General features: G+C 49.4%; 1 protein-coding gene across 2 annotated transcripts in view; it reads left to right on the forward strand.

Moving 5' to 3' along the window:
- Nucleotides 1-26,375, forward strand: part of GABRA3 (gamma-aminobutyric acid type A receptor subunit alpha3) — a 59,900-nt gene that overhangs the window by 20,600 nt on the left and 12,925 nt on the right. For both annotated transcript variants that reach the window (XM_035541470.2, XM_035541471.2), the window contains exons 4-6: nt 10,952-11,019; nt 15,041-15,261; nt 24,779-24,861. In XM_035541470.2, coding sequence (XP_035397363.1) covers nt 10,952-11,019; nt 15,041-15,261; nt 24,779-24,861 — 372 coding nt within the window. The remainder of the gene's footprint in view (nt 1-10,951; nt 11,020-15,040; nt 15,262-24,778; nt 24,862-26,375) is intronic.

Here is a 26,375-nt window from a genome sequence, read left to right on the forward strand (position 1 = left end):
CGCTCTTAGGGGCTGAAAGTGAGGTTTGAACTCCAGGTGGACATCTGAATTCTGCTGTGGTGCTGGGGTTGCAGTGAGCCCAGCAGACTCATATTTCCAATTACAGATGACAGCATCCTTGCCAAAAGGTATTGGCCAGAGAGCAAGGGATTGTTCCTTGGTGTGCTTGAGAGTGAGCCAGCGCAGGGCTGTGTCCCACCTCGCTTTATTCCTGAGCGTCCTGACCAAGGGCAAGCCAAGCTGTATAGAAAGGAACAAGGAAATTGCACAAGTTAAATTAAAAAAACTCATTTAGCTAAAGCAGCACAAGCCCCTATGAATATTTATCCGGTGTTATGGAAGCATGTGGACTCCCACCTACTTTATTAAATTGATTTCCAATAAAAACGCCAGTGGAACGCGTTTGATTAATGGCTGGTGGGATGTTACAATTAACATGAAGTCTGGAGTCAGCAAGAAGTGTACCCTGGGCCTGTGTGTCCCTTTTGGAAGCGGGGCTAAGAAAAAGTAGAAACTTCTCAGAGGGACGACAGGGCTGTTTACCTGCGTGGTGTCTGCGATGGGGTGAACAGGAGGTGCAGCTTCGGTGCTCTTTGGCTTGTGCACAGCTTCATCGAGGGCCAACGTCTTGACCTTGAAGCTGTTGCTCCCAGTTCTCTGCCTTATTCTGTGCTTTCCATGCATCTCCATGCAGGCTGCACCTGAGAATCAGGCAGAGCAGCAAGCTTTAGTTATCACGTAGGGTTTGAGTGAGACTCCCTGGGCCTTTGCATTTAAACATGCCTGGGATTAGCTCCATCAGCCTCCGGATCCGCTTGGCTCCCAGCAATTAGCTTGCTTGGATTTGTCTCCTGAAGGAAGGCAATTTGAAGCCGCGACGTTACAGCTCTATTAGGGAGTGCTAGCATGGCTTCCAGCCGGGGCTGGCGCTGCCTCTCTCTGATCTGGTGGGAGAGGTTCAACATGACACGAGGGAGGTACCCAGGCAGCGGCACTGCCACCAGCTCCTCTCCCCTCTCCTATCCCTACCGCAGCGGGACAGGGATACCCCAGAGGCCCTGCAGGTACCTCCAGTGTGCGTGGAACTGGGCAGGCGCCCCAGCAGGGAGCTGGGCTGAGCCTGGGCGGGGGGAGCAAAGGGAACAAGGAATTGAGGGAGAGGAGGAAAAAAAGGCAAAACAGTAGCTTCTAACTAATATTTATGTGACAGAAAAAAAGGGAGAGTTCTGGCTGAAGACAGAGGCTGAGAAAAGGCAGCTTGGCAGCCAGCATATTCTGGAGACAGCTTCTCCTCTGTAGGCTGTGAATCGCCTAAGAAACGTGTCAGTAAAGCACACTTGTACGCTCTGTCTCTAATAAATATATATTTGAGAGACATTTCTTCAAAACTTCTGCTAGGAGATGTCTAATTCCGAAGGGATGGGATGAAAGATGACATCTAAATGGAAGCAGGGAGTTGCCATGGGAACTGGAACGCTTTGAGTGCATGTCGCTGAAACAAGAAAACATTCCCCCCAGCAAAGGAAATTAAAAATCACATCTGGAGGTATCTGCCCTCTGCTCATCTCCGATGGGAGTGTCAGAGTACGGCGCAGCATGTCGTAATTCATGTAGTGGGTAGGACAGAGAACTTGCTATTTATTGCCCTGTGTAAGTGGTAAATGAAAAGCCTCCCTGTCCGTGGGACAAACAATGCTATTAGCTGAAAACTGCTGTGGAGTGAAAGATTTAGAGTCATCATGGAACTTACTGCAAGAAGGTTTTCTTCATGTGGGGATGAAGCAGCAGCCTGAGCACACAAATGAGCCTGCTGTGGAGCACCTCACAGCTCCTGGCATGGGCAGCACTGGGAGGCAGTGGACTGGGCTCCAGCATCATGGAAAAAGCTCTACTGAGCAGCGCAAAGCAGTGCGAATTAGAGATTGTTTGCACTGCATATCGGCATTGCTGCAAACTGAATGAGCAGTGACCATGCAGCCAAGTGACCCATGCATCACGGCGGGGAGACAGCTCGGTGGAAGCCTTGGCTGCGTGCACAGCCCAGCTTTCCAAATGGCACAGAAAGCATCGGGGCGCGCGCAGACAGGAGCGCGCTGTCTGCCATTGCCCTGGGGGTGGTGATGGATGCCAGTGGTGTCACCAGAGGCACGCCGCTGCAGGAGCTGATAAAGTTCTCCTGCTGATGGACACGCCAGGCAGGAGCTAGCGGGAGAGATAAGGGAACCAGTGTGCAAATTACTGTGTTGCTTCCTGCTAGGGTTTTCTTGTATCTTCATCTCACTACCTGGCATTGGCCTCAGGGGACAGGCTTGAGAATTAAATGGACTTTTGCTCTCAGCTGTACAGCAAGCCCCAGGAGCTGCCTTTATTTTTATTTTTTTTAACTTCTTTTTGCATGCGACTGTCCATCATGCAGCCTGGCAGTCCTCAGCCTTCAGAGCAGTCTGGGACACAATACAGCCAGAGGCATGGGAAGGCAGCTCTGAGGCTGAGAGACAGGGAAACTGAGGCACAGCAGAGCTGCACTGCGCTCTCAGTGCAGGTTGGCGCTGATGAGGTTGGAGCTCAGGGCTCAGCCTGCAATCCACATGCTCTAGTGGGCTTGTTTATTCTTCCTGACTCTGCAACGACATAAAATTAATGTAATGCAGCAAGTCTCTCTGATTTTTCTTGCATTTCCCCGCTTGTTTTCCAGTGTTTCAGTCTTTCCAGTTGTTTTCTGTGTATCAATGATTATCAGGTTAGAAATAGCAGTTCTGTATTGCACCCTAGTGTTATCTTTTCTCCCGGAGATCTGCCTTGAGCTCTGATGAATTACAGAGCTCTGTAATTGCTTTACAAAGCGAAGGATTTTGCTGGCAATGATCTGTAGCTTTTGCAGCTCCTATTCAAGCATGTGAGTGGCCTGTTGGGACTTCAGAGGTGATAGTTTGTGTTAAAGAAAGACTTACTGAGACTGAGTTGGGAAGGGAGTGTGTGATAACGTGCCAGGGCTGGTCTGCACGCTCCCTGATGGAGGAACCCGAGCCGTGTCTGCACGGGGGTTGCCTTCCCCAAGCGCCTCTGGCTTTGCCGTCATGGGCAGACATCAATACTGAGTGTGCTTAATTATGTATGCTAATTTATATTCACACATCCTCTCGTCGTATTTATAATATATAACAAACATGTTTACGTAGCATCTCCTCCATTACCACAGGGTCTCAAAGAGCTGTAGCTCTCAAAGCACGCTCGCACGTACGTATTCTTCCTCTGTCTTTACAGCATCTGAGGGTGTCCTAAGTCCTTAAAATAGTAACTACAGTAGCTTTGTTCATTTTTTTTTTCATTTCTGTCTGTAGCAAAAATAGCTCAACTAATTTGCAGTCTCTGTTTGTAGTCTGGATGTGTGAGAACGAGGGGTGTGTGTGAAGCCTCCATGACTGCACATCCTCACGCAGTTGCTGCTTCTGACTCTCTTGTCTCCTCTGCCTGGACTTTGTTTTATCAATAGCTTGCACCACATACTGCTTTTAGCCTCTGGATGTGTATTTAATGTCACTCACTTAACGCAGTAATAAGAATATGTGCATGTCTGCATGGAGCAATGAGGGAAAGCTAAATTAAATTACCTGAGCTGTAAGCATGGTTTTGTTGAGTCTTGTGGTAGATTTTTTTTTTTTTTCTCCTGGGCTCCTAATGGGGCAAGGCTTATGTCTTTCTTTCTGCCTTTTGTATTCTAAAAGCTCTTGAGCTGGTTTCCTGATCTGAACAAAGGCTGACTGAAAAGTAGACATCAAAGATTTTAAGTCCCTGCAAGATTTGTGAAATTATGCAGGTGAGTGGGAAAAGATCTAAAGTAGAGAGAGGGTTGCTGGATGAGATCAACTGGTGTTAGGCATCAGGAAAAAACAGGCAGGAGAAGCTGATCTGCAGGCAAGCAGGGTTTCTTGGTCCCACTGCTGGTAGAGCTGCATCGCTCCTAGGCTGGTTGGAGCCTCTGTCTCTTTGGACAGGCTGTTGGAGCCTCTCCAAACTCTGCAGCCAACATTGCACAGGTATAGAGAGAGCTCAGAGCCACGAGCATTTGGAGACCACTTGGTGATTTCTGTCCCAAAGACTGAGCTGATCCTCCCCACATAACCTGAGGAGCTCGTGCCCCAGGTGGCAGCAGGAGTTGCAGGGAATGAGACAACCACCTAGGCACGGCGGTGTCATTAATCCCAGACAAGCCATGCTCAGGGGATGACTGGGTCACTTCTTGGTCCATGTCTAGCTCCTGCAGAGGACACTAGGTGCAGCTGGGTCACAAAGCTGCATACACCGTGTGCTGTGTGTGATAGGCCATAAATTTCTTCGTTGCATCAGCTCTCCTCTGGCCCTGCTAAGCATGAGAGCCAGGGCAGCAGGCTGTCTCCTTGAGGGATGTGATAGGCATCGTTTCACTTCATCTGGCCTGAAAAACTGAATGCTTGTAATTGCAGGCCGTGCTGGTCTCTCACGGTGTGTGAGTGGCTTCATTGTTGTCTGTCTCTTGAGAGATTCCCTGAAATTCTTCTTAACTTCTTGCCCCTTTTGTGCTGAAATATCTAAGCTGGGGGGTAGAAAGGGGAGAGCACTGCTGGCAGTGGCACCACGTGCAGATCTGTGCTTACAGATGCAGTGGTTTGTCTCGAGCCCGGCTGGAGGACATGCAGTTGCCATCACACCCAGGCACAATTAGTCACCGCAACTCAGGGAGCAGCATCTTTGCAAGGGGCTGTGCAGTAACTGCTGGTGGTCCCGGGGGATTTGAGCAGCAGCTGTGGGTGATAAGCCATCCCTGTGAGAAGATGCCTTGGCACCCCAGGATGGAGGGACGGGCCTGATGTTTTCAAGGAGAGCAGCAATAGCCTTGTTTTCTCTACAATTGTGGTGCCTTTTTGATCACAAGGCTTCAGAAGTCCCTGGGAGCATAACAGAGGGGGGTCAGATCTGTTATGCAGGCTGAGTTATCTCAGCTTTGTGAGACGGGGAGACCACTTCTGAAAACAAGCAAATAGCTGAGCAAAACCGCATTAAATAAATAGTTCATGACATATAGGCAGAGCTAGATACGGATCTGATCCAAAGGTCTCATTGGCAATCCCCAGCAGGCTCTTACTCACCCCTGCTTTTGCTGAGATAAGGCATTTGTTTCAGACATTTATATTGTTTCTTTCCTTGCTCTGTGGTTTATTCTTCAGGGTACGAATTTCCCCATGCTCGGTCCTTGGCTGACCCACTCTGCAGTGGACGAGCATCCCGTTACCTTTAACCCCATGTCCACTTGCTCTTTGCAGGTGGGAGCATGAGGCTAAGGCCAGCCTTGACCAGCAGGACCCTGCTCACCCTCATCTCCTTCCCTGCTCACTAGAGAGAGGCAGATGCCACCAGAGGGTGTCAGGTCTGGGTGGCCTCACCTACCTTCAGGATTACCCTCCCTCCATAGACAACATGGAGTCAACAGGGTCTTTGTTGTCTCTTGATGTTGTCTCTTCCACCCAAGTGAGATTTCCTGCAGGTTGGATGGTGTTTCAGGTAGCTCAGGGAATTAAACTTGATGCTGCTGTTAGCTCTGTCTGGTCGGCAAAGGACGGGCCAGCTGCCAGCCCTGCTGGTGACACTCTTGGCTGTGATGGCTGCTGTTCTGCATGGGCTGTGCATGCTGTGTGCTGTGCTACTGAGCACCTTGCTGATTTCAGACGGCTCAAATCTATTGAACGTCTCTTGTGATGTTCTTCTAAGAGATGATAAACCTGCCCCGTCCCCTCCATGTCCCTCTGTGACCCATTGCTGGCTCTGGCCAGCGCTGGTGTCTGCTGTGCTCTGCAGGCAGTGGGAGGGAGCCCCCTGGGACCTGCCCTGGGCTGAGGCTAAAACTGAAAGGAAATTAAATCCCTACAGTGGGAGACTGAGAAAATGAAGACTGAGACACCCAAAAAACTTGCGTGCAGCTGCAAAAATTAGCTAGTGTGGCAAGTGCCTGGGGGAAGGCAGGTGGTGGGGGCTGGTTGTACGAACTCCTCTTCTGTGTTTCCCTTCTGGGGGATGTTGTGGTGGCTCTGATGCCCCATCCTGTCCCACATGCTCACTCTGGGTTACCTGATGTGGGACAGCTGTGCTGCATCCCTTCTCCCTGCATGGTGATGCTGCCCTTGCCACAGGCTGGTGGGAGTCCTTCCTGGAGGATTTTGTGTGTTTGAGGGGACGCTGCACAGACACTTGGAGGAGGATTACTGAATAAGGGACCTCATCAAGCTGAGAAAGTCTTGAGCTGAGGATAAATGCAGCCTAGGAGAGAATTAAGGGGCATTGCCAGCTTGTCGCTATGCTTTTCAGTCTGCGGCAGTTCGTAGGAGCCTGGTGCAGAAACATCTGCATCCAGGAACTGCTCTGGAGCAGATTTAGGGTTCATACCCCTGGGTGCTGCAGAGCAGGGGCAGCACCATCCTCCTCTCTAGCCCCATCTGTGCCATCATGCTCAGAAACAGGGCTACAGCCAGGCTCGCAGCCTCCGCAGCCCTGTGGAGATCCCCGTCCCCTCGCTCACCCAGCTCAGCTGCGAGACAGGGCTGGGAGCCTCCCCTACGTCAGCGCCGCAGCCAGGAATCCCCGGCACAGAGCCGCAGCAGCTTTGCTTTGCCCCTGTTTCAGCAGCACGCAGCAGCAGGGAACCTCCAGCGCTCCTGCAAGCCTGCGGCACAGCCTCTGGGAAGCCCCGGCTGGGAAAACATGACCGCGTTCGGCACATCCGCAAACCTCAAGAGCTGAAACACAACCGACCGAGTCGATTATATTCCGGCCCAGAATCTTAAATAAACAGCGCTTGATGAGTGCAGCGGGATGTTTAATAAGAGCTTTCTCGGTCTCCCCCTGCCCCGTGCCCCCCTGCCTCCTGTAATCACTTGTCGAGGCAGCCCTGCAATCGACAGCCGGGCTGGGAGAGGCGGCGTGATTTGTATTCCAGCTCTGCCGCTGCTTCCAAGAAGAGAGTAAAAATAGCACTCAGTCATTTTGTAAATAATAACGATCTCCTTGCAGCCCTAGGGAGTCATGAGCACTTAAAAGGGGGATTGCAGGAAGGCGGGTGTCTGCCTCACCATTTGCAGAGGACTGCAGGGAGCCAGCGCTAGCAGAAGGGGACAGGGGGACTCTGGGCAGCAGCAGGGGATGGGGGGGAGTGTGCTGTGAAATGGGAACCCTGAAGCACCCCGGCAGCAGCCTGAACATGAAAGGGAGGCAACCCACCCTGCTGGCGTGGGGTGGCAGAGTCCAGCCCTCTGTGCAGTGCTAGTAAGGATATTTATTGCCTGCATAAGCAGCTAGATGCGGCGTAGAAAATTCCTGGAGAAGGAGAGGAGCAGCTTTTAAGGAGCAGGCAGGTGTAGGGAATGCCATGGTAACACTGTGGGAAGGGATGTTGCAGCTTTTGTTTTACATTTGCATTGCAGATCTGTCTGGCAGTGCGGGATTTCTGCGGCAGGAGCAAAGCGCGGTGCTTGGCAGGCAGGGACCAGGCTTTGTGCCCTGTGAGCGAAGGGGCAGCTCCAAGGGACCTACAGAACCTTGCTCCTGCTCGCACGCTTTTGGAAACCCAGGTGTGCTGAGGTTTGGGAGTAAGCTGAGCCTACAAGTGGGCAAAAGCACAGACGAGGGAACCAGCCTTGAACAAATGGCTTGGGAACAGGATACACCACTCGGTATCTAAACTCTGCCAATGTTCAAATACTGAACCTGAAAATCCCTCATTCTGGTTTCATATCTGCTTCAAGGCATTTTCTTTCATTCCCAGTCCCCTGGTGGCAGCAGCAGGGCCATCGTGCTGCCTGGCCATCGGGCTTGAGGGTGCGAGTGCCAAGAGGCAGGGCGAGCCCTGTGCTGGGCAGTGGTGCAGCCCCCGGGGTTCTGGTCTGTGCTCTGCTCCAGCTTCCCACCTGAGCCAATCCTCTCCTTTTTTTTTTTTGTTTTTTTTTGTTTGTTTGTTTCCCCAGCTATAAAATAGGGCTGGCAGCCTCCACCTGCCTCCCAGCGGACTTGAAGGCTCAATTCACCATGCATATAAAAAACTTCAAGCGGTAAGGAACGGCAGTGCTAGGAAAGGAAAAACACCACTTAATGTTCTGCAACAGGCCTGGGGAAAGCACCTGACTACAGCACAGCCCTTAGTTATCACATCTTTGGTGGGAATCAGAAAAAGCAGCCAGGCTGGGGATTAGGGTGTCCCTGAACTGAGGCAGGTGATGCTCTTCTCTCTGCTGCCGCAAAATAAGTGAGGTTTCCCTCTGTTCAAACCGAGGGGGGAACACATGAGGGCAAGGAGGGGAGGCTGGCTGAGCAGCTCCCCATCAGTGCAGCAGAAGGCGCCACCATCATGGGCTGAGGTGCTCAGAGCAGTGTGGGAGCTCCCGGGTTGCAGCACCAAGCAGGAAGGGGAGCTCTGAGCTGTTCTGTTCTGCTGGTGTTTTACTGATCTCAGGATTTCCCTGCTCTGTTGAAATCCCTGCTTGCTCAGGGATGATTTAATTTCAGAAATCCCTCTGGATCCTGGCCAGTCCCTGCCCTGCTTTAGGAGCACATATTAATGGGGAAATTCTGTGCGGATTTTGCCACAAAGTGTGCAGGCAGCCCAATTTTCCCAAGTGCTGGAGCAGATCGATAATCGAGCCACCCCGGCTTGTCCCAGTGCTGGAGCCGCACTGCAGCCATGTGGGGCTGCCGCCAGGTTCAAATGACCTGCCCCAAGGCAGCAAGGCTGTGTGGCCTGGAAATGGGGGTCCTCAGCAAGCCCGTGCTGCCTGGATGAGGAGGGGAGAAGTTAGGATGGAATTTATTCTACAGGGTGGGTGACAAGGTGTTCCTCTGGCTATGGCTCCTTCGCTGGGCACCTGGAGCACTCCCATGGAGCTCAGACCTCTCTCTTTCATCCTGCTGGGCAGGAGAACATCCGTGAGATAGTCTGGGTGAGCAGTCTGTCTGTTTGTCAGTCCCAGGTCATGGTTTTTTTAATACAAGATCTTAATAAATATCATCTTGGATTGCGTTTGCCAGATTGATGGGGTGGGAAATGGTCCGTGGGCTCTGTGACAGCCAGGTTACAGTACGATACAGACATCATGATCATATGTAAAGGTGCCCCAAACTGCTCCTGCCTTTTCACCTCCTTGTTGCCTCCCAAATCCCTTCCCCAGAGCTTGGATCCCGAGGGTCCCTTCATAGAGTGGGGGTCCTTTCACCCCTCTGCCCAGCTCAGTTCCCCTTGGCTGCATGGGCAGCCGTGGGTCTGCTCTGAGACCAATGACTACAAATCATTTATTGTGGACAAGCTGAATGCTAGGAAGGGAGGAAGGGAGAGGAGAGAGATTGTTTTCTCTAAAATATAATTAGTTTTCTCGCTGCATGTGTTAAAGAGTCTTGCTTCGCTAGAGTTTTCTTCTGTGTATCTCATTTGGGGACTTGCTTGGTGGGAGATGGAGAGAATACCCTGAGTGTTGAAGTCTCACAGAAGTAGCTCGTTTTGCTCAGGATGCTGTCTCGTTGGTTTCTGACTGTTTCAGAAAGTGTACCACATACGTATTTCTCTTTAACCTTCTTTTTATCACATCAAGACAAGATCAAGGGTTACTTATATAGCACAGCAATATCAGCCACAGGCTGAATCAGATGCTTTCCAGCCATAATAACTAAGGACATGTATATGTATATTTTAGCCATTAAGGAGAAAACTCTGCCAGAATGCATTATCTTATTTTTGGATACAAAACTTTGAAGCATAAGACTAAGCTTCGTAATACCACAAAATAACTGTCAGGGGATGGAAGGATTTCCATAACTGAGTTGAGCAATGGGCTATCCAGGCTACCTGTGAACTGCTGCAGTGGCCAGAATGGGATACTACAGGTAAAACGTGAGCTCTTACTCGTGGCTCTAATTTGATTATTCAGAAAGCAGCTCCAAGCCAGCTAATGCCATACAAAAGGAGCACAATTGCACGATCTATCCCTAAAGCAATGGGGATTTATGGTAACACAGTGCTAAGCTCATCTCGTTCGTCATTTTTCAGCATAACCCGGTGGGCAGAGGGCGCAGAGCTGTGAATCTGGAAAATGACCCACTCTCTGTGCCTTGATTTCCCTGCAAACAGAGAGATTTTCTTTGGGAAAAACACCGAGATTGTAATGAAGGAAGCCAGAACGAGAGCCGTGTGTGATGTTTTGGCCGTGTTCTGGGCAGCACTTTGGTCCGTCTCTACCTGAAGGCATATGAGTAAGATTGCCCTGAGTTTTAGTGCTCTGGGCAGGAACTGGGACTTGGGGCTCTTGCTGGGCAGTGTCTGGAGGTCAGCACCCACAGGGGCAGTGCGTGTCGGCATGTGGGTGTTTGTGTGATGCACGGGAGCAGCAGCTTTGCAAGAGCAGCTGCTCATCAGGAAAACAAGCGCGATGGGAGTAAAAGGCAATCAGAATATTGATTCTTTTTATGTACAGATAAGCCTGGAGCTGTAACAAAAACAGGGTTTCCTAAAACCGGTAGAACATTGCTAGGCTATTTATCAGGCTGGGATACACAAAGGGATTGCAGATTAAAAGGAGTTTCAGAACATCAGGGCTTACCTCTACACTGAAAATGTGTGGATCTGCACCACGTTATGTATTGCATAGCTGTATGCATTTTGCAAATACACATCGTCTGGCTGCGTGGGACATACTCATCCTTGGTGTAAAAGTGGAAAAGAGCAGAGCTGCTCAGAAATGAATTTGCCCAATTACAAGTGATAAAATCAGCCCTTGTTCAGGGTACAGCAGAAAGTGCGATGCCAGCTCACCAAGGGCTTTGCCAGGGTGGCATTTGCCATGAAAGTGCATCACGTCAAAACCTTTCCTGGATAAATGAATTCTGTTCTCTAATTGCTTTTAAAATTACTCCCCCCCCCCCTTTTTTTTTTTCATTGCAGACAGTGTAACTGAAGTCAAGACAGACATTTACGTGACGAGTTTTGGCCCCGTCTCGGACACAGACATGGTAAGTGCTGCTGGCTGGTTGCCTCGCAGGGCATGGATGGTTTGTCCCATCAGAGGTTGATAATGGCAAATGCAAACTGGAAGAGTTGATGTCTACTGTTGTTGCACTACTGAAGAGCACTGCAAGGGTCTTTTTGTCTCCTGTAAGTACAGCTTTCTTCAGCCTGACGGTGTGTGAAGGAAGGAAGGCGTTCCCTGCGAAGAAGGGAGGATGACAGAACCTGGCTTGTTTTGGTGGCAATGCCAGGAGAGAACAGGTTCCACCAAGAAATGGTCCTTAGTGCTTGAACCAGAAAGGAGGCAAAACAGAAAAAACAAAAAGAGCGAATTGATTGCAGTATTTTGATATGTTCGGGAAAAATTATTAATGAAAAGGCCTGAGGTCTGAATCTAGGCTTGTATTCCCACAACAGTTTGTCTTCTAATTAAAACAGGACTGTGGAGCATAATTAATAGTGAGCTTTCTCCACAGTGTTTCTTGCAGCTCTTACTCCACACGCGCCCGGTCGCTCAGGGAGGAGCTGGCTGTTGGTGGCTGCCCAACATTTTGGGGCTGGCCCACGAGGACGGTCACAGGCTTGGTGCTGAGCCCCTTCTGCACGCTGGTCCCAGAGGGACTTGGTGCTGGGACGGCCCGGGTGGGCGGTGGGCAGCACTGGGCTCGGGGGGAGCCCACCGCAGGAGGAGGCGCAGACAGTGCTCTCACCAGCTGGGGCAAGTAGAAGCAATGTCCTGCAGCTCTTGCAGCCCCTTGGAAGCCGGGAGGGTTTCATTTTCTGTGCCCACAAGGTTGTGAACCTGGGGCTTCCCTCACCAACTGTCCGGTGCTAGGAAGTGGAGGAGCTAGTGGAGCATTAAATCTCGTTGCGGTGCTAGCCCCACCACACAGTCTCAAATGGCTTTGGAAAGAGCACTCCTTCCAGGGTGAGAAGTTAATGTCAGTGTAGCCGAGAGTATTAATCTCATCTGAGTTCTCTCTCTATCTCGCTTGCTTTCCTACTGCAGCGGAGACCCATAATATATTCAGCAATCTCAGCCCTTGGGGACGATCTGATAATTACTTCCAAGGTGGAGCATATTTGATTAAGGGAGCGTGTATAATGAACTGTGAAGAAGAAATATGAGGTATTGGAATGAGGAAGGTATTCTCTGCAATGTGATTTGACAAAATGAATTTAAAATTAGGAAGACAGTTAAAGAATAATAAATTATTTCCCCCTTGCATGCTTTAGTTCCGTGTATTTTGCAAATGCATAGCGAATGTGTTTTAGCGTGCCATTCCGGTGTTAAATGCACTCGGATGTGTGAGAGAGAAACCCCATCTCCTAGGGAAGCGTGGGGAGAGCCTGCTCCTCTGCGGTGGTTCCTTTCATCTCGGCGTGGGGAAGTCCCTCCCTCCCTGCTGGCATCTGCCTGCTGATCTGGCTCCCGTCCCTCCCACAGCCCTTCCTCACCTCGATGGAGAGCTGCTCCTGTGCATCCTGATGCAGGCAGAGGCTGTGATGATGATGATGATGGAGCAGAGGCAGGTAAAGCTGCCGTGCAGCACGGAGGAGAGCAGCCGCTTTACAGAGCACAGAGGAGGACATGAGCACCTTCTCCCTGAGATGCTCCAAGGGCCTTCTAGTCTCAGTTTGGTTAGGAAAGAGCCTGATGGGACCTGACATGTGCCTGAATCTGCAGTACTGAGCTCTTGCAGTTTTGTCTTAGTCTCCAGGAAATAAAAATTGATAAATCCCGGGAGCTTTAAGCTTTGATGGGTGGACTCAGGAGAAGGACTCAGTCCTCGTGTTTTCAGTCACTTCTAGTAGGTGGAGGAGAGCACGGCCTAGAACTAAGTGTGTTCCTTGGAAGGGGTGACCTGGAAATGTTGCTGTTATGGAAAGAAGGATAGAAAAGAGGGGAAAAATCTGTATGTGGTTTCTCTTTTCTTTAGGAACCTTTCCTTAGCTTAAAAGAAGACCTACAGGACCTGGGAATGTATCAGAAAAGTATTTTTTTTTTTTAAGTAGGAACAGAGGGTTCTGAATAAGATAGCTTTTCTCCTGATCAGGGCTTTTCCCAAAGCTACCTCCTGGGACTAGACACAGGCTCATTCCTTTGGGTTTATTTTTTTACTGAGCTTAAAACCACTAAAGGATAATCGCCTTCTGTGAAGGGACAGAATATCCTCACAGGGCAGAGCCCGTGGGACAACAGGGTCTTTTCTCTTTCCTTCCCCAAGCCAGGCTCCAGAAACTTCACATTTGGGCAGAAGTGGCTCTGTGGTCAGGGAGCAGGGAGGAATTTCTTTACCGAGATGCTTTCGCTTAGCTGCCATCTGCTGCAAAACCTGTAGGAATTTCTATGACCTATAGGAAACTGATGTGCAGCAGCTTTTAACTGCCGCTGAGAAGAGCTGCAGGAAAGAAATCACTCACAATGATAAGTTTAGTTGGTTCTGCAGCCTCCAGGAGCCCATAAATAAAGACTATGAAACTGCAATGGCAGGGGAAGAACAGCTGGGACAGCTTTTCCAAAGTCCCTGTCTCTCTCCACAAGCCTTGGGAGCTAATGAGATCCTTTGTTAGCGAGATAAGGTGCGTGCCACAGAGGTGAGCAGCGGAGCAGCTCATGCTGACGGGGTCAGGCAGTTCCCTCAAAGGCCGTGAGCCCTGAGAGCACGCCGAGTGGCTTGGGTAAGAGGCAATGGCAGCCCCACGTGCCAGGCACCAGAGACTAATTTAATTTTGCCTCGGGGTGGCTGTCGAGCTGCAGTGCCTCTGCTGCTCTGTCAGGTGGCTGCTGAGGCTCAGGACACTGTGAGCCTGGCCTTGGGGACGTGAGTCTGCCACCTCGGAGAGGTGATGTTTGCTGGGGTGCATCCTGCTACCTTGCATAACTGCTAATAAAATGGCCACGAGGAGCATCCTTGTGAGATGAAACCTGCTCGTCACCACGGAGCCCTGTCTCCTGCAGAAAGTGCCCTGCTCTGGGTTCGTATGGCTTTGCACCTCTTCCTGTCCTTCTGCACCCAAATTGAAAATATCTCCCCAGTTTTTCCCCTCTCCTCTCAGAAGGACTTGGAGCACAGGGACAAAGCCGACCCTTCAGCCCCTGCACACTTGATTCCACCTTGCCACCGTTTCCACGGGACAAGAGCTGCAGATAAGTGAATGCCCCACCACTGGGAGAGGGGCTGAGGCATGGAGGTAACTGCTGAAGTTATATTTCTCCAGCACCCCCTTCAACATTACGTTATTACTGAAGGCTGAGGTGCGTTTGGTGTTTATTTTTCTGGCTTTCTCTTTGGATGGCAAAAATCCATTTTGTCAGTAACACTGAGAAACTGTGAGCTGTCTCTAGCTGCAGGATTTCAAAGAAATAGCTTCTAATTGCCCCAGCTGGAAATAAGCCTAGGAAATGGGTTTCTACATTAGAAAAAAAAATAAAAAAAAAAAAAAGAGAAAAAAGGGGAAAGAAAGAAAACAGAAGTCACTGAGTGTTGTATAATGACAAGTTTGTGGTCCTTGATTCAATGTTTTGCTGGAGATGTTCTGGGGAACAAAAGAACGTTAAAATGATGTCCTGAAACTTTATTTGTATGTTTGTTTTAGGAGTAGGAGTAGAATTACAGGCATCCTTGCCCAATTGCACATCATGGAACTTCATTTTTGCCTGTTCAAACTCCCACACAGCAGCACACAATGCTCCCCTCTCCTGTGACGTCTGGATAAAGGTGCAGCAGTGCTTCCCCAGAACTAACCAATTTCCACTGCAGGCTGAATTGCAGCTTGTCTGCAGTCTGTCACAAACACTGAGATGCAGGTTTTGGCACCGCATGTAAGTCACTTCCCAAAACACAGCATGCGCCTGTGATCCTTCACAGTTTTGCCTCCTTCTTGTTGCATCAGGCTTTGTATCAGCCGAGGGCTGCCCAAACAGAACCTGCTCGATGATCGAAGATGTTCGCCACTTCTTGAAGCACTTCAATGAGGAGTTAAGTAAAATGAGACTTATTTTCCTCTCCTTTCTCCACAAAGGAATACACCATTGATGTGTTTTTCCGGCAGTCCTGGAGAGACGAGAGGCTGAAGTTCGATGGTCCCATGAAGATACTCCCCCTGAACAACCTGCTGGCCAGTAAGATCTGGACCCCTGACACCTTCTTCCACAACGGGAAAAAATCTGTCGCCCACAACATGACAACACCCAACAAGCTGCTGCGCCTGGTGGACAACGGCACCCTCCTGTACACCATGAGGTAAGCTCGTGCCATGGCCTTCCAGGTCCCCCTACACATGACAGTCCCATGAAGGCAGGTATGGATCTGTAGTTTGTGCAATTTCTTTGCCGCCAAAGTAATGTTTGTTCCTGATCTCTGATGGGATATGAAGTCAGGTTTTTGGTAACGGCAGAAAAACTTTGGGATGGGAGAATTTGGCATTCTCCAACAGCTTGAGAGCAGCTCTGAATTTGTTAGCATATTACTCCAGAACCCTGTGAAAGATCTAACAAGCCCAAGCTTGCTTGTGAGAACAAAGTGGGTTTTTTCCCCACTTCATCAAATGAAAAATCCCAATCTGTGTAATCAATGATCTTCATTAGGGAAAAAAAAATAGTAATAATCACCAGCTTTTTAAAAACTGGGCTCCGGTAGAAGCCCCAAACAGGGAGTAACCCTGCAATGTGAGTGCTTAGGAAGGGCTCTCCAGGCAGTGCTGCACGCTGTGCAGCCTCACCGTCAGCTCCAGCAGCTGGGGCCTTCCTTCCAGTCACAGGTTGCTGTTGGGGAGCCATGCCTGGGGCATCATGGATTTCTCAATAACAGCCCTGGTACATACACTTGTCACTAAACTGCAACAGGTGGAGAACATGGAGAAATAACTTTGGGTTAATTGTACATTAATTCAGGAATTACTGAGTTGTTCCTGTATGCTTTGAAGCTATTCACCCATGTAACTAAAGTTTGCCACCTGGGGTTGATGTACTAATCTGCTTTCCAAGGTAAATGGACCTATAAATGAAACAGCAAGATACTCAGAGATGCAGAAGAATGGTACTGAGTTGTTTATGGGAAGGTGTAAATCCTTGTCTTCAAAAATTATTTTCTGTGCCTCCATCTTCAAGCCAACCCAAACTAATAACACGCTTCATTGTGGATTCTGTGTGCCGAGATGCTGCACTTTCACCTCTGCTGTTCGAGGACCAGACAGGATTTCATCTCTTCATAGCTGAGCTGGCTGTGAATCTACACAGTGTCAGCAAGTTTTACAGCCTACATTGATAAACAATGCTCTGCTCTTGTGCAGCACTTCTCAAATATGAGCTAATCGTGCCAGTGCCCTGGGGGTGGAGGTCTCTGAACATCAGCGATCTCACGTTACTGAGGCAGATGGGGTAAATGAAGGGAGAAGCCCAATTTGACTGAAGGGCTCAGTTCTGCTCCTGGCTGTCTGACCTGCATGTCAGATGACTAACACTCCCCCAGTTTGTATCCCTGTCTGACTGCAAAGCATTATAGGAGCTACTGGCGTAAGGCAGCAAAAAAAGGACCCAATTTCAGGGCTTTTATACCATTTTGCTTGTTCTTTATTCAGCAAATAACCATCACCTTCAGCAAGTTTTGTGTGACTGGGAAAGTATTGAATTTGCTCTTTCGTTTAGGGCTGGGCAGGTGCCAGGGTGACAGCATCATGAGGCTCTTGGGAATGAGCTTCTGGAAGGAAGTGGAGTCACAGGGGGTTTTAAATAAATTCAACACATCCTTCAGTTTAGCCGTCTCCCAGGGAAGGAGGGGGGATGAAGGAGACCACAAAGGGACCTACCTTTGTGTCTGCTCATGCCCCCCTTAAATGTACTTCCAAGTCTTTGCAAGAGGTGAAGAGCCCACTCAGAGATACCCAAAGGTGAGGACTGGATATCTGTCACATTGTGTTGCTCAGTACCTGGAGCCATAGTGCACGTGGACTTTCTGCTTGTCCAGCAGAGCTTGTCACTTGCAAACTTTCCCAATAGCATGTGGGAAATTATTCCAGTGCAGCCCTGAGCATTGTTGGACCAGCCTGATACTGGAGATGTGGTCAGAGCTGGCCAGAAAGGCATCTGGAAAGCACAGCTCTGCACAGGAGAGTGTCTTAGGGATGAAGCAGGTTTTATATCATTTTTTGGTTTGCTGTTTGATACATGCAGGACAGGATGTCTGTCATGGCACAACTGATGATTGTTCTTCTCCCTGCTGCTGAAGAAAAAGCTCACTCAGGGCCACACAGGGTCTTTCGGGTGGGAGCTCAGAAAGAAGACGACGTAAGGGCACAGGTTGCACAGCCCAGGGCTGTGCATCAGGCTGAGGCTCAGAGACCAGACCTGGCTCTGCCACGGGCTTCTAGATACTCATAGGCATTTGCACCTCACTTCCTCTGTAAAATGATAGTGATGGTATTGCCCTCCTTCTTTAGGTGCTTTGAAACCTCCCCCCAGGAAAGGGCTGGAAGAAGACTTGTTTTATGTTGTGCTTCCTTCGTCCCAGCCTAGCTCCAAGGTGCACACACATGTGCTCTTCTGAAAGGAGGGAGCAGGAGCAGGAAGGCAGTCTCAGCCACACACAGCTGCCACCCAGCCAAGTGCAAGTCCCAAAGTCCCACACCGTGCTGCTGACTAGAGAGTGAGTTTTGACCTCCGCCAGCTTTCCCCAGGACTGGCAGGGCTGCGTGCTGCCTGTCCCATGCAGTTCCTTGCAGGCTCAGTTGAGGCTGGTGCATTGCCATGCGGTTTGACTCCTGAGACGTATCTTCCTCCTTTACCTTGTACCAGCCAATATCCTTGAGGGATCAGCTCTGCTGATGTGCAATTAGAGGCACGTCTCTTGCTATTTATCCTGCCATGAAAGCCCACTTCTCTTAGTCAAGGCTTACATTTATAGATGAAGTTGCTCTGGTGGAACAGCAACTCTGACACATGCATCCAGCAAAATTACACCGGTGTGACAATATTTATGGCTCCTGGAGAGAGCCTCTTTATCACTGGCCTGAGCTTCGAGGAGCCACACACCAGCTGTAGCTGGGTGTCCAGAGATTTCCCTTAGTCACAGCACAGCCCCCTCGCAGATCCCTTAGGCATCATGGTGCAAACATCTGATCCCTGACTCAGGCCCTGGCGCCTGGGTGACAGGATGGCCTTTGTGACCGCAGCACAAAATTGTATTTCTCTCTTCTCTTCCTTCTGGCTGCTGAGCAACAGACAGGATTACTGATCCTTCTGCCTCTTCCCTGCTGCTCTGGCTGCCTTAGAGAGTGCGGGGAACACAGCTTTGTCATGTAGCCCTGCCTCTGCTGTCTTGTTTTTGGAGTTCCTACAAGATCTGAGTAGCTCACAAAAGCCCAGTTAAGGCCTCAAAGCTCTGGTGTCAGAGCTGAGCACAACAAACCAGGGATTGCACGTGGATTTACATAAGGTACAGACAAAAACTCAGCTGCTGCAGCAATCTCTGGATGTAATCTCTGGCTCAAATTGTGTGGGGCACATCGATAATATTCTGGTTCTTCCTGGCCTTGAAACATGAAAATAGCAAAAGCTTGATGCTGTGCCGATGGGATTCAACTTTGTGAATCCAGGCTTTAAAGAGCTCTTCTGCTTTTCACAGGCACTGTCAGAGTGGCATGCTCAGGCTTTGTGGTTATTGTCAGAGTGTTTCCCAGACAATATGTGCTCAAGTTATGCACTCAGAGGATGTTTTCTTTAACTGCCAGGCTGACACATTCAACTCCATGCCCAAAGACTTTGCCTCAAGCACGTGTATTGCTGAAGACAATGTAAAGTTCTCAGCTGCAGCTCACAAGCAGCTGGAAAGGACAAGTGCAGCCCTGGGTGAGGTGGAGGCAGAGCATTAGGGAAAGCTGGGCACAAAGGCACCCAGGGCACGTGGAGCCCCAACAGGGTGGTTGAGCCCCAGATAGCAAGCCCCATGCCTGCTGCAGTGTGCTCAGGGGGTTGTGGTTCCCAGGCTGTTGTTTGAAATCACAGTCTCACAAAATCTCTCACCGCAAAAGCTTTGGGTTGTTCTACTATCTGTTTTTTGTTTTAACCCCTGGGTAATTTGTGATAACTGGAGGCTGCATCTTGCAAAACCCTCCTGTGCAGTGGAGGTGCGACCATATTTCTCCCTTCTGCAAGAGGAGCAGATCAGGCATCCCAGAACTAGCTCCTCTGCATAGTACAGAGTGGCAGCTATTTGGCTTCATCCTACCTTGTGCTTGGTGTAGACAACGGCATAAAGGGACCCAAGCAGACCAAGCTACACTGCTGAGCACACAAGCCCCTGAATAGACGAGGTGAGATGTTATGAGTCAGTTTGAAGCTTTTCCCTTCCATACAGTTTCCTGAGTGGATCCAAAGGCAGAAACGACCTATTTTCCAGGTTTGGTTTTATGTGGGCACACTTTCTTAAGGAAGCTATCCCAGGAGGGAGAAATCTTCAGGGATCGCCTTATCTCCCTGCATTTCTGCCATCATGGGCTGAAATCTCCGCGGGATGGCTGCAAAGTGAATTCTGCGTTTTCAGATCCAGCACAAGGATCCTAGAAAAAACTTGGCTTTCAAACTCAAACCCCAGCAATTAAACCTAACCTAGATTTGCACACAGCCCAAGCCGCAAACACTACCTATTCATCCTGACTGTGGTTATTAACAAACCTCGTGGAGGAGAAATCAGGACAAAACTCAAGCAATCTCCCCGGCATAAACAAAGTTGGCTCCGCCGTGCGGGGTGCTGTCATGTTTTTGGAGCACACGTACACCGAGGGATTATTGCATTTTGCGTCCCAGAAATTGGACCGAGGCTCTCCCTCATCCTGCAGCACAAGGCAGAGGCAGGTAGCGGCGGGGGCTCTAATGACACATCAAAGGCTCTGCTAAGCTGCCGGTAACCATGAGAACGCAGCTGAAGAGGTTTGTTGTACCGCCAGCCCTGGGAGAGGTATGTTTAGCCTGATTCACGCTTCTTGCCATTGTGTTGAGCAGTTCAAAGGGCTCCCCGTGACTTTAAAGAGGGAAAAACATGGCTTCTCCACTGGATGTTCTACTTTTGGTGCTGCCATGGCAGCAAAGCAGAGGGAAAGCACGAGGAGTTGGTGGTTTGATCCCAAGACAGGTCTGCAGAAGTTGGTGTTAGTGACTGGGACGGACAAGCCAAAGGATACAACAGCTGGACGATGTGTTTGCTGGCAGTTTGGCTATTTTTCACATGCTGTTGAGGCTTTGTAATGGCATTTCAGGGCTCAGATGTCCAGACCTGAACAGGACACCAGGGCAATGAAGCAAACCTCTGTGGCTATCTGGCCACGAGCTCTGTTGTACAGGGTCAGGGGCAAAGATGAGAATTTCTGCAACAGGCTCTCTTGCACGAACGCCGCAGAGGCAGCGGTAATTGTCTGGGAAGCGAGGTACATTCCTCTTAGTCTGACATTTTGACATTTCATTAGGCAAAGCATATGGTGCTGAGGAGCCCTCTTCTAGCAACAGGAGGCTGTAGGGAGAGCTGGGGGGTGAAAGAGGAATACGGGCACTTCCTCAGCGGTGATTGATGCCACAGCTCACCTAATGCTGCTGCTGCTAATTAGTGCTCTGAACGATGAGTGTGTGCAAGAGAGGCTGCAGGAGAGGAGAGCGTGGCGAAGGGGAGTGAAGGATAGCTGAGGGATGTGGGGGGCAAAGGGGAGCAATAGTGCGTGGGTCAGAGCGTCTCGGGGCCAGCACACACGGGGCAAAGACAAAGAGGTTTCAGGCCAAGGAGAAGAGCTGCAAGGGGAAATGCCTATGCTCCGTTTCTTTTCAGCAAGGAAGCTGACTGCCTTCACGTGTTATCTGTGAATGTGCTGACTTCAGGCTGGTTGAAATTGCTGAACCACGCTCATCTCACTGGGATGATATGGCATTTTGCTTTTATTTAATTTCAGGAGACTTAAAAATAAATAAATAAATAAAAAAAGACCCAGCTTCTTCAGTTGAGGGTGGAGGAGGTGGTGGATTAAGTTGCTTTTTTCAGTAGTTTGTTGATATATTTATTGCGTTTTGCTGTTGCTTACTGGCTCAGCTAATAAGACACACTTCAGACTTAAATTGTGACTGCTGCTTTCCCACACAGCCACGGAGTCATCTGGCATTGTTATAAAGTTGTCTCCTTCTCTTGACGACAGTTGCTCTTGTTGGCCATGGCCTGGAGTGGGTAGTTGGGTATGGCCAAGGCCAGCTTGTGCCTAGCTGGTCTCTGCTGCTGTCCTGGCCCCCTCCGAGGCTCTTTCTGGCTGCTCTAAATGGCACTCAGCCACCGGACCCACAATCTGCGGTCCCTTGAGCTGTCCATTCCCTAGTAGCTGTTAATCACAGCCAAAATTTGCAGCCAGAACAGTGGATGAAAAAGGCCATTCTGTTTTTTGGGAGTTCAGGATACATCAGAAGGAAAGCTGACTGACTAGGAGAAGTCTTTTGGAAAAGCTGACTTTGTGAACACTCAGCTAAGAGCTTTTTGAAATGATAAAGCAGTTAGTGAAGCCAAGGAAGCAACAGGAAGGTTAAATGGAAGAGTCTTGTGTGGCCTCCTGAGGGAAACAGGTGGAATGCTAAATTTTGCATGCAGAGGCATCAACATTTCCTTTATGCAAGTGACAGTGACAAATACTAGAAGCAAAAAGTCCACTGCAGTTGGAGAGGAAACAGAAATAATTGAGTGGTAAAATCAGTGAGGATATGCTTGACATGCTTACAAACAACAAAGCTCCCCACGTAAATTCCAAGCTGGAAAAAGAAAGCATCACTCAAGAAAGAGAACAGAAAGAGGAGACTGTTTAACTTACGCCTTGCTACCAGGTTTTTATACCTGCTTCATGAAATCTTAATCTTCCTCCAGATTATAAAAAAGAAACATCAAGGTGAAAGAGCAGTTGGTGGTGGCACATGGTCCCCAGCAGAAAATCATTGCAGCAATGTGCTCATAGGATTGTTGAAATTAGTAAGTCTTGGCTGACATCCTAAAGCTCAGTCCTGCTTTTCTGTCATGTAAGGGCATGTATGTTCAGTCCAGAGGTGAAAATGAGATCAGCAGGTGAGAGGAAGTGATTTGCTTTCAAGGAAATAATGTTGTCCACACTGTAGTTCTTGGGTAGGCTGAGGAAACCAAGCTGGGGACAGACAAAATGAAAGCAGGAAAGTCATTATCAGTTCTTTCAGTAGAACCTCAGGACATGGTGGTCGCCAGCCCCTGCGTGGGTTCAGAAAGGATTCACAGACAAGGTAAAGTCCTCGGTCTCTTATGCATTCAAAAGCCTAAGTGCAGCCTCAGAAGCATGGTAGCTGTAAGCCACCAGCTGCTGGGAGAGAACAGCAAGGAGTGACTTGCTCAGAACATGCCTGGGTTTTGTACTTCCCCATGAGCCCCTCCTGGCCTCCTCTACTAGACCTGGAGTCTGCCTGCGCAGACACATTAAACCCCTTCTGACAAACATGGCCAGAGTACAGACATCGTATCAGTCATGGCTGGGCTGAGAGCCCTTGTGACCCAACAGCAAATGTGACCTTAACAGTCCACACGGGGTGTATGGGGCCACATCCCGCTGAGATCTGCTTACCAGAACTGAGCCGTCCTGCCTGTGGGAGTTGCTGTTTTTATAGTTGCCCCTGGGTGGATGTGCCCAGTGGAGATGGGGCAGTTGTACCTGGCTCTGGAAAACATCAGAAAAAAACATTTGCTGCTGTTGCACTAACAAGCAGGGAGGTATCACTGAAACGTGGTGGGGACGGATGCAGAAGGCCTGCAGGAAACCACTTTCCTCACCTGTCCCCTTTGCCATATCATGCAGGAATTAGGCACAGGCTTCCCCGTGGTGTGGCCTGCTCTGCAGCATTGCATCCCCACTGCTAAGGGCAGCATGCCTCACCTCACGGACCTCCCCAAAGGCCGGATTTGCAGGGTTTGAAACCCCCGCTGTGGGGGCTTCTGGTCACACAGGAGGGTTTTGTCCACCCAGCCCTACCCCATCAAGGTTATGTCAGCTTCCAGCTCTGCTCCTCTGCTTCTTGATTTAACGCCTCTGCCTGGGTGGGGGTGCCAGCTTTTGCAGATCCTCAAAAAGAAACCGATGATACTGGATGTGGCTCCAAAATCACAAGGTTCGTTCCCTCACGGTGGCAGAGCAAACTTCATCGCTGGAGGGGAGTTTCCAGGATACAGCAGCTGACGCGGAGCAGCTCTGCAGGAATTTGCTGCTGCTGCCCTCCCTGGCACAGAGCTCGCGTCCTGCCTGCCGCAGCACCATCTGCCGCCTGCGGCCACCATCACCACTGCCTCCATCCTCTCCGGAGGCCCCACCGTCTCCAAGCCACGCTGGCACTCTTATGTTTCCTCACAGAGGTGCTTGTAGTGATTTGGGAAGTGTTTGCTGTCATCCAGCAGGATTCTTTGATGATAACTTTAAAAAAGTCCTTTTTTTTTTTTTCCCCTAGAATCATTTAAGGCTTGCTCCCATGAAAACAAAATCCCTTTTTTAACCTTTTTTCTCTTTTTTCTCTTTTGTCTTTTTTCTTTTTTTTTTTTTTTTTCCTAAGAAAATCTGAACCCTCTATTATTTTTGAGGTTTGTCTTGCATTTGACAAAGCCTTAATATTTCCTGTGGAGAATAACTGACCTGAACATTTCCCATTGGTTAAAAGGCCATTTTCCAGCTAAAGGAAAATGTCTTGATAGAAGGTTTCCACTGTGCCTCTTGACCTGTGTTTTCCACAAGCCACCTTCAGCCTTCAGTCTGTGCACTTGCCCTTTACACCCACCCCTTGCTCCCATCACAGATTATTTGTTCCTTGTTATTTTTCTGAGCCATTAGAAGTGGGTCCATTTTGACAAAACTGTTCCTCCAGAGGAGATCATATTAGAAGTCTCCGGGGAAGCCATCTGTTCTGGCTCTCCCTCCTAGTCCGCAGGCTTTTCGGTACTTCAAGGAGGAAGAAGAAGAGCTCAGAGCTTCCTTTTTTAGAGCCTTTTATAACGGATCCTTTCATGCCTGGCCCCATGTTCTGCAGCGTGCTGTGATTATGCTTGCGCCTCCCTGATGAAACCACTTAGTGACAAGGCATCCTGCTGGGATTTGGTGGACGTGTAGAGCACAAAAACAGTCCAGCACTCCTGCCAGCAGCCCCGGGACGGGCACTTCTACATCTTGCCATGTGCGTCCACTGCAGTGCCACCACGACTGGAGGTGGGCTGTGGTGCCCCACGCGCACTGCGGCCTTGTGCCCTGCAGTGCCACCTGCAACCTCATGGCTCTCACTTTGCTCAGCATGCCCCTTAATTCTTTGGCTTCGGTGAATAATCTGCCAGCCCTTGGCTCCTCCCAGCCCATCAGGAAGAAATGGCCATGTTAGGTGTCCCTGGAAGCCCTTCCTTCTGCTTTCCAGCACCATCCATGAGGTGTCCCCTGGCACCTGGTGTTAATGAGCTCTCTGCACAGTGCAGAAGCAAACGCAAGTCCTGGGCTTTGGCAGATTTTCTGATTGCACCGAGTGGATAAAGATGAACCCAGTCGGTAGTGCTGAGTTCAAAAAATGGGAAAGGCGCCAGATCTGCATGCCTTCTGCTCTCTCCACAGCTGATGGCCTTCTGCCTGAAGACCCAGGAGTTAGGGACCACGTTGAGGCCTTTGATGGATGCGGTGTAAAGATGTCATGGCAGAAGGGCCAGGTGGGAGCCTCTGCAGCCGTGTGTTTCTGATCATTCCCTTTGTTTTGTCTTGTAGGCTAACGATTCATGCCGAGTGCCCCATGCACCTGGAGGACTTCCCAATGGATGTGCATGCTTGCCCACTGAAATTTGGGAGCTGTAAGTACTTTGATCAGCCTCTGTAAGGTGGTAGCTTCAGAGCTAAAGAACAGTCCTTCGCGTGGCCAGTGTCTTCCATGATTTTATTAATGGTGTTATTAATTGTAGCATAGTTGCTAATGGTAACATGACTAAAAATTTGTTTCTGGTATCTCAAACGCAATTCCTGCCATCATCAGAAATGAGCAGGGAAGCAAATCTGTGGTTAAATCTGTGGAAAGTGGAAGAATTTGATTGACACCAGAAGAAATCATGTTTATCATGTGCATCTGTCCCTCTGTCTTCCGACAAAATGCATCCATGAAGCTGGATTGTTTAAAACTTCTAAAAAGAAGTAATTTCTTAGGCAGCTCCTATTAAATGTAGAACTCATTGCCACAAGACATAACTAAGGCCAGTAAATTAGCAAGCCTTAGAGAAGGATGAATTATTAATGTTAATTGGCCTTATGAGGAGGGATATAAAATCTCATACCTCAGGCCTAAACTTTGGGATTATTACAAGACTTTCAGGAAGGCAGATTACTCTATATCTAATTACTTTCTTGGTGAGGAAAAGAGACTAATGTGCGTATTCCTGCTGGAACACCCTTTGGGATTCTTCTGGGCATTTTTTACTGATTTGCCCTTTAAATGATGGGAGTTTTGACACAAGCAGCTCAGAAAGCTGCCCTTGATTAATGTTACTATGAATATTTCTAAAGCACCCATTTGCGTAGCATGTGAGTTCACCTCTCTTAGGTTGGAGTAGGATTAAATCACTGTTTGCACCAAAAAGCTGCCCATAGCTGGAAGCTGCTCATTTGCAAGAAGCTTAATGTGGTTCAGATTCTGTAAGTACAAGGGCAGTGCCAGTGCCAGACGTGCTGTTCAAAGGATAGCCAAATTTGCCTCGGTGACAAGTGATCCCCACAAGCTGAATGGCTTATCAGAGGCCTCCTGTCCCTGTGCCACCATGGCATGTGCCCCAAGTGGGAAAGCAGAGAGCTCGCAGGAGAAGTAAGGGGATCAGCCATTTCAGAGAGCCACAGTTGCCCAAGTGCACACCGTGTGCTCACTTAATTCCTTGGACCAAAAGTGCAGTGAAGGTGATGGCTTTACCTCTCTCCACGCTCCCTAAGAGATAGATGAACACAGCAGAGAACTGTTTCTAAGCCAGTCGTAGGAGATTCGTACAGCAGCTGAGACTAGGAAAGCAGAAGATGTTGCTAGACTTATCAGCTCCACTAAATGTTACAGAACTGTCCTTGTTTGAATTGGACTAGACTGCATTGCAAGTGGGTCATTGACCAGAAATAAAACAGATTCCTGGCATTAAATAGGTTCCAATTATCCGTGCTGTGGCTACATGACAGCAGATACACTTCTGTCCTGGACACCCAGATGAGAAGAAACCTGCACTTTCAGGTATGAAGCGAAGTGGATGGCACTGAAGACGTGTACAGGTTTCCCCTGCAGACTGAGAGTGGCGGAGGGAGAACCGCGACTGTCAGAGCAGAAGGTGCTGCCCACCAA

The sequence above is a fragment of the Cygnus atratus genome, chromosome 13 (genome assembly GCF_013377495.2).
Source record: "Cygnus atratus isolate AKBS03 ecotype Queensland, Australia chromosome 13, CAtr_DNAZoo_HiC_assembly, whole genome shotgun sequence".
Classification (NCBI taxonomy): Eukaryota; Metazoa; Chordata; class Aves; order Anseriformes; family Anatidae; genus Cygnus; species Cygnus atratus.